Source organism: Symphodus melops (assembly GCF_947650265.1).
Source record: "Symphodus melops genome assembly, chromosome: 4".
Classification (NCBI taxonomy): Eukaryota; Metazoa; Chordata; class Actinopteri; order Labriformes; family Labridae; genus Symphodus; species Symphodus melops.
Window position 1 is genome coordinate 15,357,563 of NC_136694.1, and position 14,083 is coordinate 15,371,645.

Consider the following 14,083-nt stretch of genomic DNA (forward strand, 5'->3'; position numbering starts at 1 on the left):
TTGCAGTAAATCGGTGTGTCTCTAACATTGGCTTTTTAATTAACCTTTCACATGATGAAGTAATTTTAGACCTAGTGTATCCACTCCCACAGAGGGCGAGCTTTTAGTCTCATGACTGAGTAGAGTGATGATAAGGACACAAAAAATCTGAACTCCATGTGTGTCTGATGTCGCATCTAAAATAGGATAATTGTACAAAAAACTGTTACCAAGAAGGGAATAAACAATTGCATGTAAGTCCTGTCCAAATGAAGGAGACATATTCTTGGTGAATGATTGAGCATCAATGAGGCTGATTCCGTTTGAGCAGGAAATTACACTTTTGGGGCTAGTTGTCCCTGAGACTACGGACTGTGTATTTTTTTGTTATTACCTTTGACGCATATCTGACACTAAGGGAAAGCAGCTTTGTTAATCCGTGTTTTGGTTGGACTGCTCGTGACTCATTTAGTGTCCCAGGTCCGCCCTGTTCCAGCAGGACTGCAGGGGCTTCTCAATTCTCGGAATCAGCCCCTCGGGACCGCGTATGGGGACCAAGTTCTGCGTCTGGTGCGCAGCTCAATGTCCTGAACTGGATCTGACAATAATTCAGAGCATCAGGCACTACCTCTGTTTCTCTGGGGACATAAAACATGCAAAACATAAATCGGAGTGTTTCGAAAACTCTTAACAGTGAACTCCCTCTCCGTGTCCAGGCTGTGTCTCCGCTAAGCGCGCACTTCTCCTCCTCCGAGCATCCGTGAACATGTCTGCCAGTCTGCCCCCCTCTAAAGCCATGTACATCGGGATGGAGGTAGTGATCGCCGTGTCGTCGGTCATTGGGAACGTGATGGTGGTCCTGGCTGTGCGTATAAACCGCTCTCTAAGAGATACCACGTTTTGTTTCATCGTCTCCCTGGCCTTGGCTGACATTGCGGTCGGGGCTCTGGTTATCCCGCTCGCCATAACCATCAGCATCGGACTCGAGACGCACTTTTACAGTTGCCTGCTGGTTGCCTGCACGGTGCTCGTCCTCACTCAAAGTTCAATACTGGCGCTGCTGGCCATCGCCATCGACCGCTATCTTCGAGTCAAAATTCCCATGAGGTAAGCACAAAGGTGAATTCTTCTACTTTCAAATCTTGACTGATTGACAGCAGCCTTGGTGTCAGCACCGCTCGGACCAAGGGCACCAACCAAAGCGCTGGTTACAGTGTCGTGAATGATTTTTATTTTACCTCAGACGAGAAAGGAGTCTAATAACCTTTGCAAATGTGTGTCATTATTTTAGCTAAGCTAAGAATAACAATACTATAAATATATTACAATTATTACAATTACAATTATTCTTACTCATGAATGATTTCTGCTTTGACATCTCTTATATCTCTCATGTAAATGAGTCTGTCAGAGATAAATGTTTTTTCTTCTGCAAGGTGCAGAAGAGAGGCTCAAAACGTGAAAACAGCTTTATGCATAACCCAATTAAAAACGCATAGGTGAAAATGTTCTCTTATTTAGCTCCACAATCTTAAAAAAAAAAGTTGTCAAGTGCTTTGATTAAGTGATTAAATTATAATCTGGATGATATAGTCATATCGAATACAGATACATTGATCAATACATGATGAAATTAGATGCAGGCGTCAACATTGTAAAGCTACTGAATTTCACACAATGTATTTGGAGCTGTTTTACAGCCTGCTAAACCTGCACAAGAAGCAAGGGTATATACAGTATGTTGCACTTTTGTCGGACTAACTGAGTGGTAAAATGGCAATGGCTCTCCATGTGTTCACATTTATCATCCTCTTCTCTTCTTCCCTCTCTATTGTTCAACTAAAAGTTCAAGTTATCACTTTAAGTTGGTTCACTTAACAAAAAACCCTGGAAAAAGTCGGGTTGTGAATGCATGATTGCTCAATGGGCTCATGGTGGCTGGTTGATGGATTGCATAATTTTTCAAGCTGGAAAACAGCATAAACATGCACTACACACCACACTGTTACAAAGGACAATTCACACAGGCTGCAAGCAGAGGAACATTTAGGAATATATTTTTTTAGTATTATCTAATTGTGATTGCATTACTTTTTTGCAGGGTGTTATTTTTATAAGGCAGTGTTTACCTTGTAAACAGGGTGCACATGAAGAACAAGAAAAGACAAAGTGATAATTTAAGCAAGAAATTGTGTCCACCCCCCTAAATCTCCCATGGCACTTATAGGGCAGTGATTCCAAACACCTATAAAAGCTGAGCCTCCCCCAGGACACACAAGACAAAAGCAATACATTGCTTTCAAAAATGGACATTTATTTTAAAGTTAATCTATAAAATTCCACCCGAATATGCCCACATACTAAACGACTTTTGAATACATTTCCCTATTAAGTAAAAATCTAATTTTGACAGCCCCTGGGTAGGGTGGTTGGAGTCAATTCTGACTCTCCCCCCCCCCCCCCCCCTTTCCCAAGGGGGCCCAGACCACATGTTGGGAATGAATCCTCTAGAGGGACGCCGTTCAACAGCCACTGATTGCTTTTTGTAGCGGAGGCACACTGTCAGGATCAGGTTTGTGTATCTGAGATTTTAAATTATTGTGAGTTTGCTCAAGTGAAGGATAGGAGTTGCAGCTTTGAGTTGAGAATCAAAATCCCATTAAAATTTGAGACAGGTGGAAGAAAGTGGTTTCGAGAAAGTCATTTGTTGGCAAACAGGCAGTGAAAGTGTACGAGTGGGAGAAAGTGAAAATGACCCCGAAACACAGTCAGCACTTACACTTTAGAAATAAATGCCAAATAACAAAAATCCACATCCTTGTCAACCACAGAGCCCTTTCACATCCGTTTAACCATGACTCATTTATGGACTTGTCCAATCATAGACCATCATGTGGGAGAAACAGGATGAGGGACATGAGTGGATTGCACATAGTCATGTTGGGCAAAGACTAATTTCCTGTTCTGAATGACAAAGATGTCTTAAATGTGTCCACGGTAATTCTCAGAAAATGTAAGATTTCACAGCAACTATGCTTTGGGTCCTGCTACAATTCCATTTTCCACAAATAGATTAAAAAGATTGAAGATTATAGGACACTTGTCACAGACAATGCTAATGTTAACTGCACAGGTTTAACCTGTAATTATGTTTACTCTTAGTCACATAGGGGGCTCCTAAATCTTGTTTGGAGATTATTGTATACAGAGGGGAGGGGGGACAGCGGGTGTGTATTGTAACTAATGTCTTGTGTCCTGCCTGTCTGTATACTGCTACTGGATGCCTTGAATTTCCCTCGGGATCAATAAAGTATCTATCTATCTATCTATCTATCTATCTATCTATCTATCTATCTATCTATCTATCTGTCTGTCTGTCTGTCTGTCTGTCTGTCTGTCTGTCTGTCCGTCCGTCCGTCCGTCCGTCCGTCCGTCCGTCCGTCCGTCCGTCCGTCCGTCCGTCCGTCCGTCCGTCCGTCCGTCCGTCTGTCTGTCTATCTATCTATCTATCTATCTATCTATCTATCTACACATTTTTTCACAAACCACACCATGTTTTTTAAAAGACAATGATAAATGATTTTTGAAAATAAAATTGAAACTCAAGTAAATAGTTAGAGATTTTCCAACAGGGTTGTGGACTGTAAATATTAATAGACAAAGCTTGAGTGATGTCAGCCATCTGTTAAGGCTCCGGAGGCTAATCGGCAGCCGCTGCTATGCTGGACATGCTGTCTCCACCTAACTTTTAGTCAACCTAACGACAGGCTTAGAGCTCGAGCTGAGGCGGGTTTAAAGCTTCTTGAACCATTACATCACGTCCACCTGTCAATCATGTCAGCTACACGCCTAACAATGGATTATGTGTATCGTTTTCAAAGGTCAACATTTCATTGGTCACAGAGCAGAAAATCATTAGCCAAAGCATCCACAACCAGATGCATCATCCTCCAACATTTTTGATCTACTGAAAAGCACACTACTTTTTACAGACTTCTATCAATCAATCATCTTTATTTATTTAGCACTTTTAATACATATGAAATGTAATACAAAGTGCTGAATATTAAAAGCAATGCATTGAGAGATGTATTTGAATGAAAATATAGAAATGTAGATGCATATATAGAAATACACACACGTACCCATACACACACACACATTCAAAGACACACACACACACACACACACACACACACACACAGAGGTACACCTGGTAGTATGGAGACATGGCACAGTACTGAGGACTAAGATGAGGAAAGAGCCACCACATTTGGGGGCCGTCCACACTGGAAGCGGCACAGCTTATAGCCACAGGGGACGCCGCCCCCCAGGCTGGGCAAGCTAGCGGATCCCACAACATAGTTATGTTGGTCCTGGTATCTAAGGCGCTTGAGGCACACTTCACTTCTGGAACCACAAGGATATGTTCACTTTTTTTATATGCAGTAAATGCTATTACATATGTTTAAGCATTTTCAAATTTTCTGTAGGTTTAGCTCTTGTTGTACACATTTTTACCACTCAGATGTTAGGTTTGATTATATTAAAAAGTACTTATTTATGATATTTTGCCTATGAATATTATTACCCCTACCAAATTGTGTTCTAAACACGAAAAATGTATGAGCTTGAAGTAAAATCCTGTTCTGATTTGATGATATTAATTTCGTATGAAGGCTATCATGGACAAATTAAACATTGTATACACATTGCCAATTCTGTCTGTTTGTGCACTGAGACTCATCACTTTTATTTCTCCTTTGTTGCCATAGCTATAAGCGGGTGGTGACCCCACGGCGAGCTGGTACCGCTGTGTTATTGTGCTGGCTAGTGTCCATCGTGGTGGGCCTCACGCCCATGTTGGGCTGGAATAACCTGCAGCATCTTCGTAACAACCGCACCAATCACACTAATAACACTGGGGACTTTTTGGTGACCTGTGAGTTTGAGACAGTCATTAGCATGGATTACATGGTCTACTTCAACTTCTTCGGCTGGGTGCTTCCCCCTCTGCTCCTCATGCTTGCCATCTACGTGGAGATTTTCTATATGATCCACAAGCAGCTCAACAAAAAGGTAAGGAATCCCTCTTCTTGTGTAGGACAAATATGATTATTTGACTAAAAATAATAGCACAGACAACTGTTTAGCAATCCTACTGTCAGACTAAAGCTGTACACTGATGATGTTTTCCTTTAATTATCTGTAGGTGACAGCTAGCCACACAGACCCCAGTCGTTACTATGGCAAGGAACTCAAGCTAGCTAAGTCGCTGGCCCTGGTTCTGTTCCTCTTCGCAGTTAGCTGGCTCCCCCTTCACATCCTCAACTGCATCACACTCTATTGCCCTGCCTGTGACAAGCCAATCTTTCTTATATACATCGCCATTATCCTCTCCCATGGAAACTCAGCCGTCAACCCCATCGTTTACGCTTTCCGCATCAAGAAATTTCGCACTGCGTTCCGGAAAATATGGAAACTGTACGTGCTTTGTCAGGATCCAGTTGGTCGACTTCCTCAAAGAGGGAGTCAGAGAGGACAGAATCATGAGAGGAGGCTGAGGCAAAACGATGATGATGACGATGATGTCTGACCTTTGGAAACACTGGATGTCTGTTAACTGTTAAGTTTCACTCAACGAGTTAACTGAGTGGAGAAGACTCAGCCTTATTTGTATGCTTGAGGGATTACTGGTCAAAATGGCCATAATGGCTTGAAGAATGTCAGAGGTCTAAATGAGATGAAGGAATTTAATTGTGGTCTGGCTCATTTTCTCCATCAAATACAAGAGGAAGAGGGCAGGAAGACAAATCAGCATGGAGACAAGAATGACATCCTAAACCAAACCTTGATTTAAATAATTATACATTTTGTCAGCTGACTGACAAAATGTTTTCAGTGTCATATGGGATAAGGGGCTTCTCATCAGCTTCAACACAAACTTGTTGAGCTTGAAACAATAAGTATAAAACTATAGCACATGCACTAAAGTAGTTATATATGCTGTAAATGATGATTTCACGTGAATGATCGCAAGTGTTGCATTATGTGCTTAATTCTGTAACAGAACAAGTGATAAGGAACCTTGCATGTGTGACTTGAAAATCAGTGGTCAGCAAGCAGAAAGTTTGCAAAACCTGCTTGGTTTTAAGTGGTGGACAGGAACACAGAAGATACTGTATCTCCGGCTGCATAGATGAAGAACTGCAAAGTGGAAGCAAGGTTGGAAGAATAACCCAGGAGTAAATGTCCTTAGAGGCAAGCCCTTAACATATATGAGGTGTGTTCTTGGGGTTGTGAAGATTAGGTTCATTATGTTTCTGAGGCCATTTGTATAGTGGAATAAATAATACTTGCCAATACAGTATTTGAAGGTTAAACAGCATCATAATGAAAATGTATTAGCTGTGAATATTTGGACGGTAAAAAACCATCCACCTACCTATAATTACTGTGTCACTGTAGCTTCGTCTGATTTTTGAAGGTTGTGATTAATCTTGTAGATTAATCCAATTACTTTATTTTTTTTCTGGTTTACAATGATGTTGCGCCATAATGTGCTTCTTCTGTACATATATCTTCACCCCTTTCCACTAATCACAGGGGTTTATTGTTCATTTTCGTAATCGTCCCTCCTGATTCTGTGTGATGAGGTATGCATACCAATGTGGTATCCTAATAAAAAGTATTTAATATAAGTATTTATCTTGAGAAAAAGTAAGACTGAACAATTTGAGACTAATATATGAATGTTAATGCAATTTAGCTGTAAAATGAGCAAGCAGATTGAGAAATCAACCCCCTAAGCTTCTTGCTGGATTGTTTTTAATGCACATGGAGATAAAGAGAAAAATATTATAAGGATACTGGGAAGCACATTTCAAATTTACTATGATGTAAGTGTCCAATCCAGACTAAAGGCATCAGTGATAGGAGGCCATTTCTGTGTGCATGCTTCAATCTTCTGTCATACAGGAAAAATGTGGAGGTAATGAGAAGGCAGAAGTCACCGAGATACATAGGAATTGTTACAAGGATTACTCTGTTTACAAAGGGGAAGCAGCAGGCAAGAATGCAGCTGAAGAACCCACCAAGAGTTGTTTTTTTTTTTTTTTTTTATCTCTGATGAGGTCAACATGGGGGCCACCTATAGATGCTCTCTCAACCAATAACCAGACCGGTCAATGTGACCTTACTGTATGTCATAATGCCTGTTGTTACAACACAAACGCAAACTCTGACACACACACACACACACACACACACACACATTCAAAGACACACACGCACGCACACACACACACACACACACACACACACACACACACACACACACACACACACACACACACACACAAAATATGTTCAAAGCCACTATTTGCAGAATTTGTTAAAGATATTATTGCAAATTATGGTTTTATTTTTTGAATGTAGACAAATTAGACAATTGTAGAGACAGTCGATACAAAGTCCGTATGTTTGTTTTAGCCCATTTGTTCCTGTGACCTCAAGTCAAGCCGATATATGAACAAAGTGAAGGATGGAAATGTAGACTTTGCACTGGATACCTTATATGTGTTCTATAGTTTCAAATCTGTTTGTGCTATAATAAGCAGTAGTTGGCATATATACAGCATATATATTTTTGGAAGCACTGCTCAGTGCCTATCACGACCCCTCCTGCGGGCGATTTGCAGGTTGGACAAGTAGCAATAGTATGTAGTGGATGTAGTAACTACAACGGTGCATTTCTACAATAGCATATTATTCAATAGTATGTTATTGACTTGTAGACCTGGTGCAGCTCATAAGTATCTTTTTGATATTGCCACTAGGGGCGCCAAAGTCTGACATTTTTAATTCTAGATATATGTTTACTTCAGTGTAATAAAATTAACATGATCTGTGCAATATTCCTAAATGTATACTAACTATATTAGAAATCTTTAACTTAAAATTGTTTATGTGAACAATGTGATCCAGAACCTAGCACTGGAGCCTCAAAGTAGTAGGTGCTAATATGTTTTGTTTATCCCTATTGTGAAGGAAAAGGGAATACATGGGAAAACAAGATGAAGTCAACACAGAAATCAGATTGTTCATATTTGGTGAGTGTGTACATTGTGTCAATGCAGCTTTTTTTCTTTGTTGTACTGTTGGAAAAGAAAATTCCATCAAACACATGCAAAATGAAATAAATTTTTTTATTATACATGCTGACTAAGAAGAATTTGATTACTAGAGGGCTAAGCAGTTTTGATAATTGAAAGAGGTTCTTTGCAGGTTATAACAACAAAATTACAAAAAAATGAAATCGTTTGTTTTTTTCTCTGTCGAAAAAGTTCAGTTTTGTCCCGGCAGGCTCTACAATCTGCAAAGTATATTACATACAATGTGCTACAACCCCATCAATTATTGTGCATATTCTTAGTATGATTGTACCTGATATGAAATAGCTTCTATCAAAACTTCAATTAAATAGATCTTGTTCTTAGCAGTCAGACTTGCTGCACTGCATTTTAATGTTTCTTAATGCTTTGAAAATGCTTAAACTTCTTTGCATACATTCGAAACACTCACTTTCACAAACAGAACAAACATGTTTTATCTGTGAAGTCATGTTGTTCTTCTAAGGCCCCATAATGTCATTTGTTTGGAAGAAGTAAAGCAAACAATACTGTCCTGGATGACAAGGTGTCAGGCTTGCTAGCCAGTGACACGTTGCCAAGGAATGTATGGAGGCAAACGCAGACCCAGTGGAGAGTTCAATAATAAGTCCTGTCATACGAGCAGGTTCGGTAGTCAGAATGGCAAACAAATCCAGAGGAGCAGGCTAAGGTCGGTAAAAAGAGGCAGGCAGGTATCGTACAAGCTCCGGACACAAGAAACACTACGAGTAGGTACACAAGGAAACATTATGAACTGGCAACATGAGGGAGGAAACATGAGGCTTAAACATCACAGACAATCAGGAAGCAACAAGACACAGGTGTGGTCAATCTGAGGCACACCAGGTGGAAACGAGAGGAGGATCTGAAACACAGAGACAAGGGTAAGTAACACATAATGAAAACATAAATCTGAATCAATAAAAGCACTAAACATGACCATGAACAGGCTGACTCCTGTTGGTCAGAAATGATTGGAATGGTTAGTATTTTAATATAGCAGTGAACTGAAGCTTTTTTGCATAATACTGTAGGTCTTTTTCAAAATCAAGTCATCTTTATTTTAAATTTTGCTGGACATAGAAAAAAAAGAAGAAAAACGGTTATCTTTGAACCACGGTGCAAGGTAAGTCTAAAGACAAGCCCGTTCATTATCATTATCTTTAGATCACATTATGTTTGAGGACCCCTTAGATAAGGTACTTATAGATTCAAATGTGTGTACAGTGTCTGTTACAAATATCAATCTTATAAATAGAGAGATTGAGTTTTAGCTCTTTATGAGGTCAAGCACATATTTTTCATGTTACCCTCTGAACCTGAGGAGCGACCTCGTAGCTGCTTTAAAAGCCCGGGGGTTCGAGGACTCTCCTGCAATGTCTAACAGATTTAGTGTTTGGTTGGTGCAGACTGAAGAGCAACACCGAGAAAAACAGCAACTTTACGATGCCAATGAGTGAGAACCTCTTCTCAACCATTGGCTGTATAATCCTTCTAATCATATACTGTAAATACACAAAAAGAAAATATCGAGGTGGTTGTTTTTCCAGACTGTCAGCAAGAATCTGTCTCACATTTATGAGCACCTTGACTGTACACCTTCCTCACAGAGGTGAAAAACTACAGTCGGATTCTATAATAAAATATGGTTGGCACTCATTTTACTGGCATCTAGTGTTTAAATGTGAGCAGTGCTGTCCTCTTCTGCTTACTGACAAGTACGAGCAACATGAGGTGCAACTGAGATTTCAAACAAGATTACGACCGTTAAAACGATGTTAAAAAAGGACACTGAAACTTTCAGATACAGGTAGCTATCAGTGTAGATTAATTCAACATTGCATACACTTATCTTTACAGATCTGTCTGTATTTGTGTACTTTAAACATGTTTAACTATTCTTAAAGGCTATATGTCATCTAACAAATCATCTACATATTTTGCCAATCCTTCCTTGGAATAAATGTATAAATTTACTGGCTATAAAGACATGGAAGTGTTGTCATGATATTTTAACATAATATCAACCTGCACTGAAATCTTCACAAGAGCAGACATAACTCATGCATTGGAAATATGGAAATACAGTTTCACAAAAGCATTATCAATTGTTTTATGAAAACATATTCAAAGTATACAGGGTGTAACCATCCCCAGTGTACAGACGGGAACACAAACATATTTCTCCGCCCTGAAATTTCTCATACGTCCTGTTTTTCCTCCTGAATCTACAGTGTTTCCAGTTAATACATCATAAAACTTCACAGTCTGGGATTAATGAATAATGTTTACTGTTTGTATCAAACTTATTTGAGATAACTACAGTGGCTCTGAAGGTCAACTGTCTAAATATCTCGCCTGCTGCAAAAAACATTTGACCTGCTTTGAAATAAGAGCTCTAAATAGTACGGAAATACACCTGCTCTTACTTAAAGAAACAACCTTTACACTGTTTGCAGGCAGCAGAGCTCTTTGGGATGGCAAAGTCTATCTTTCATTCTGTCCACTACTTTGATCCTAAATATAGATATCGATGTGACTTTTAGGATTTTTTTTTTTTGCTACACTTCTAGCATGTTGTTCACATTTTTAGCTTTTCGAGTGATATTTTTAGTTCAAAAGTGTTGACACTCATCAATCCCCCCTCAGAACGGATGGCTAACATCATGCTTAACTAAGATTGTTGCTTTGTTAAGCATTTAGCTCAAAGCAATGCTGTGTATAAGTTAACTCTTTTTTTTTCTCAAACTATTCAGTTTGCTGTAACAAGGCCAGCTCAAATGTATGGAACAGCGTTTGAACTGCTGAAAGGTAACGGCACACTTTAAAGTAGGATTCCTCTATGACAAATCTTAAGGACACATTTAATTTATTTAGTTTAAATAGTAGTTTGAATTAACTAAGTCCACTCATTTAATGCATAAAAAGTCAACCTAAATAAGTCAGGCAGAGCAACCCTTTAACGTTCTGGTCGACCATATGGTAGAGCACATTTTGAATCACTATATCTTACTGAAAAGCATGTTTTACTTAATTCCACCTGTTTCAGCCATCTCTACCAGTTGTTGAGGTACGTTATACTAAAAAGGTCCACTAGATGTCACTGCGTTTTGAAATAGCATGCAGAGGAAGTTAGCCTCCTCACAGGAAGTTAGCCAGAGCAAAACCACTCCTGACACGAGGCCTCTTTTTGCCATAATTTTCAAATGTATGCTCATGTTTTCTGGCATATTATCATGCCTGAGGAGTTACTGAACATAACTGTGTAAATTGAATGATAAAAAGAGAGACGAAAAAGGGTCAAATAATTTTTGCAAAAAGTGCTCGACCAAACGGTTCATTTGGCGCTTTATGGTAAAGGTAGTGAAGCTAAGCAAATGTAATTAAAATGGACTATTTGCTAAAAATAAAAAAAACTTCTGATCATTAATTGATGTTCATATGATACATTTTGATATAATATCATTTTATATGATGAAATGACTTTAGAAAGTTGTCTAAAAACATGCTTGACCAAATGTTTCAATTGTCCTTTAGTTGTAAGACTGGGTACATTTACATTTTTTGTAAAATAAAAATAATTTACAATTTCTGTGAAATTAAAACACTATTACTGTTGATTTAATGTGATTTCATCATGAAATATATCAGTATGGTATTTCACTTTCATTTTTGCAAATAGTAGATGGATTCGAAAACATTTTATGGTGCTAGGCCACGCACCTTTCTGGCCCTTATACCAGAAAATCCTCAAGACTCTGATGCTGATGTGACTGTACAGAGGATCCTGATTATCAGCCCACACAAGTAGAAGAGACTGGGGATTCTTCTTTTGACTCTCTGGATGAGGAGGAAGTTGCTTCAACAAGCACACCTACCAAACCAACGCCCCATAAGAAGAGGAGAAGAGGGAAAAATGTCCTCAAAACCATTTCCTTGGAAGAGATAAAGGACAGCCCTGACCCTAGTTCTGGATGTCTGGGTGTCAAGTGCATTGGCACTGCTTCCTTGATGACAGACAAAGAACTGATGAAGAAAGGTCGTGGAGCTTTTGATTACCGGTCAGCTGAAGGGGTGAAATGGTCTGACAACAAATGTGTCAACCTTCTCAGCAATGCATGGGGGATCAAGCCTCTTTCAACTGTCAAATGGTGGAGCAAGGAGGCCCATGCAAAGATCTCCATCCCATGCCCATCATTCATTCTTGCCTACAATGAGCATATTGGAGGCATTGATCTTTCTGACATGCTGGTGCACTTGTACAAGACTCCAGCCAAGTCAAGGCGATGGTACATTCCTCTGTTTGGTTACATCCTTGACCTGTGCATCTCAAATTCCTGGCTGGTCTACAAGAGGGACTGTGGCCTACTGAAAGAGAAGCCGATCCCTCTCAAAAGGTTTCGACTGGCAGTCGTGCACAGTTTGAAGCAAGTCAACAAGCCTGCATCCAAAGTTGGCCGACCATCTACGTCCTCGCCACTACACGAGCCATCTCAGAAGAAACGCTACAGGCCAAGACCCTCACAATCACAACCAGATGTGCTGTATGACAACTGTGGGCATTTGCCACTTCACTGTGACAAGCGGGGACGGTGCAACCTCTGTCCAGGTGGAAGTGCCAGAAATCCATGGTTTTCCTGTGTTTGAATGCAAACCAGCAATGCTTCGTAGCATACCACCAGAAATGAATGGATCCAAAAACATTTGTGCAGTTGCACCACCAGATAGCTGAGCAATTTTGATTTATTTCTGCTGTTGTCTACAGTTTATTTTATTTTTTCTACATTTTCTGTATTTGTCAATGTATTTTGATACATGGGCTGTTTTAAGTTATTCAATTTTGAAAGTATGTTATAATTTTCAGTTTTATATGTAGTCATGTTCATAGAGTTATCTATGCATAGAAATATCTTTTATTTCAGTTAAATGCATAAAAATCTATGCAGATTATTGAAAATGCACGTTTACCATGAAGCGACATCTCAACCGTTTGGTAGAGGTCAATATTTCAAAAACTGTGGGGTCTGTTCAAATTTTTTTTTTTAATTATTAGTACCCCAAGGAAATAAAAAATATGAAGAAAACATTTTTTCATTGCTTTTTTCTTGGTGAGGACTTTAAAGGGTTAAAACTGTGATGTAACGTTTAAAGTAGAAGAACTCTTGCGCTTCAGCCAGTCCACACATGAAGGTCAGTGCTCTCCTTGAAGGACCTACAGTAAGACATGTTTTTGTTTATAATTTTTTGTGCAATGTTTCCAAAGAGTACAAAACACTTTGGAGGGAATGTTATATTATAGGGCTACATGAGTGCAGTCACAGTATTGGCAAACTGTCTATTTAGCACCTACTTAAACAATGACAGGTAAGAGGGTATTCAGGTTTTTCCAAAAATGATAAAACGTTAGTCCTTTGCACTTTTATACATTTGCTTGTGCCTTAACTTGCCCGTGTGCTGCAATACGTTCTTTGGATTCTTTGGACAGTGCGAAGGAGTCCTTTGGAGTTAATACGTTTTAGTCTTGCAAAATCACTTAATTTCATAATTCCATCTTTTCAGATGTGAGGGTTTGCTGCTTTTCCTTAAAATTAATTACATTGGATTCTTCCTTTTTGTAGTATTGTTTGGTCAGTTATGGAGGAATAAATTGGTATATTACTCCCAAATTATCATTGGATGCAGACAGTGACTTTTTTTTTTATAGCATGAATCTGAAACAGCATTTTAACAGTGTTGTATTGTAGGTTGCAAGTAGTTTTCTTAAAAGGACCTGAATAAAATAATAGTAATAAGTCAGTTTCTTCTGACAGCATGTTAAGTAGGCTTGTTCTTGTTTGCAGGGAATAGCTGACTCATGTTTTATGTGAACAAACGATTAAAATGTGATTTGAAAAACATTTAAAATGAATGTCACACTTCAGCTAACAAAAACA

At 39.1% G+C, this 14,083-nt stretch overlaps 1 protein-coding gene across 1 annotated transcript; it reads left to right on the top strand.

Annotated features, from left to right (window-relative positions):
• Positions 1-500: 500 nt before the first annotated feature.
• LOC306822203 (adenosine receptor A1-like) lies at positions 501-7,847 on the top strand. The gene is made up of 3 exons (XM_079341059.1): positions 501-1,086; positions 4,755-5,058; positions 5,192-7,847. Exons 1-3 carry the CDS (start codon positions 746-748, stop codon positions 5,573-5,575), a joined length of 1,029 nt encoding a protein of 342 aa, XP_079197185.1. The 5' UTR covers positions 501-745; the 3' UTR covers positions 5,576-7,847.
• The last annotated feature ends 6,236 nt before the right edge of the window (positions 7,848-14,083 follow it).

Excerpts from the sequence above, each read along its gene's own strand:
- LOC306822203 (XM_079341059.1), top strand. The coding sequence starts at position 746 with ATGTCTGCCAGTCTGCCCCCCTCTAAAGCCATGTACATCGGGATGGAG. Across the intron at positions 1,087-4,754 it reads CGAGTCAAAATTCCCATGAG|CTATAAGCGGGTGGTGACCC; the intron begins GTAAGCACAAAG and ends TTGTTGCCATAG. Across the intron at positions 5,059-5,191 it reads ACAAGCAGCTCAACAAAAAG|GTGACAGCTAGCCACACAGA; the intron begins GTAAGGAATCCC and ends AATTATCTGTAG.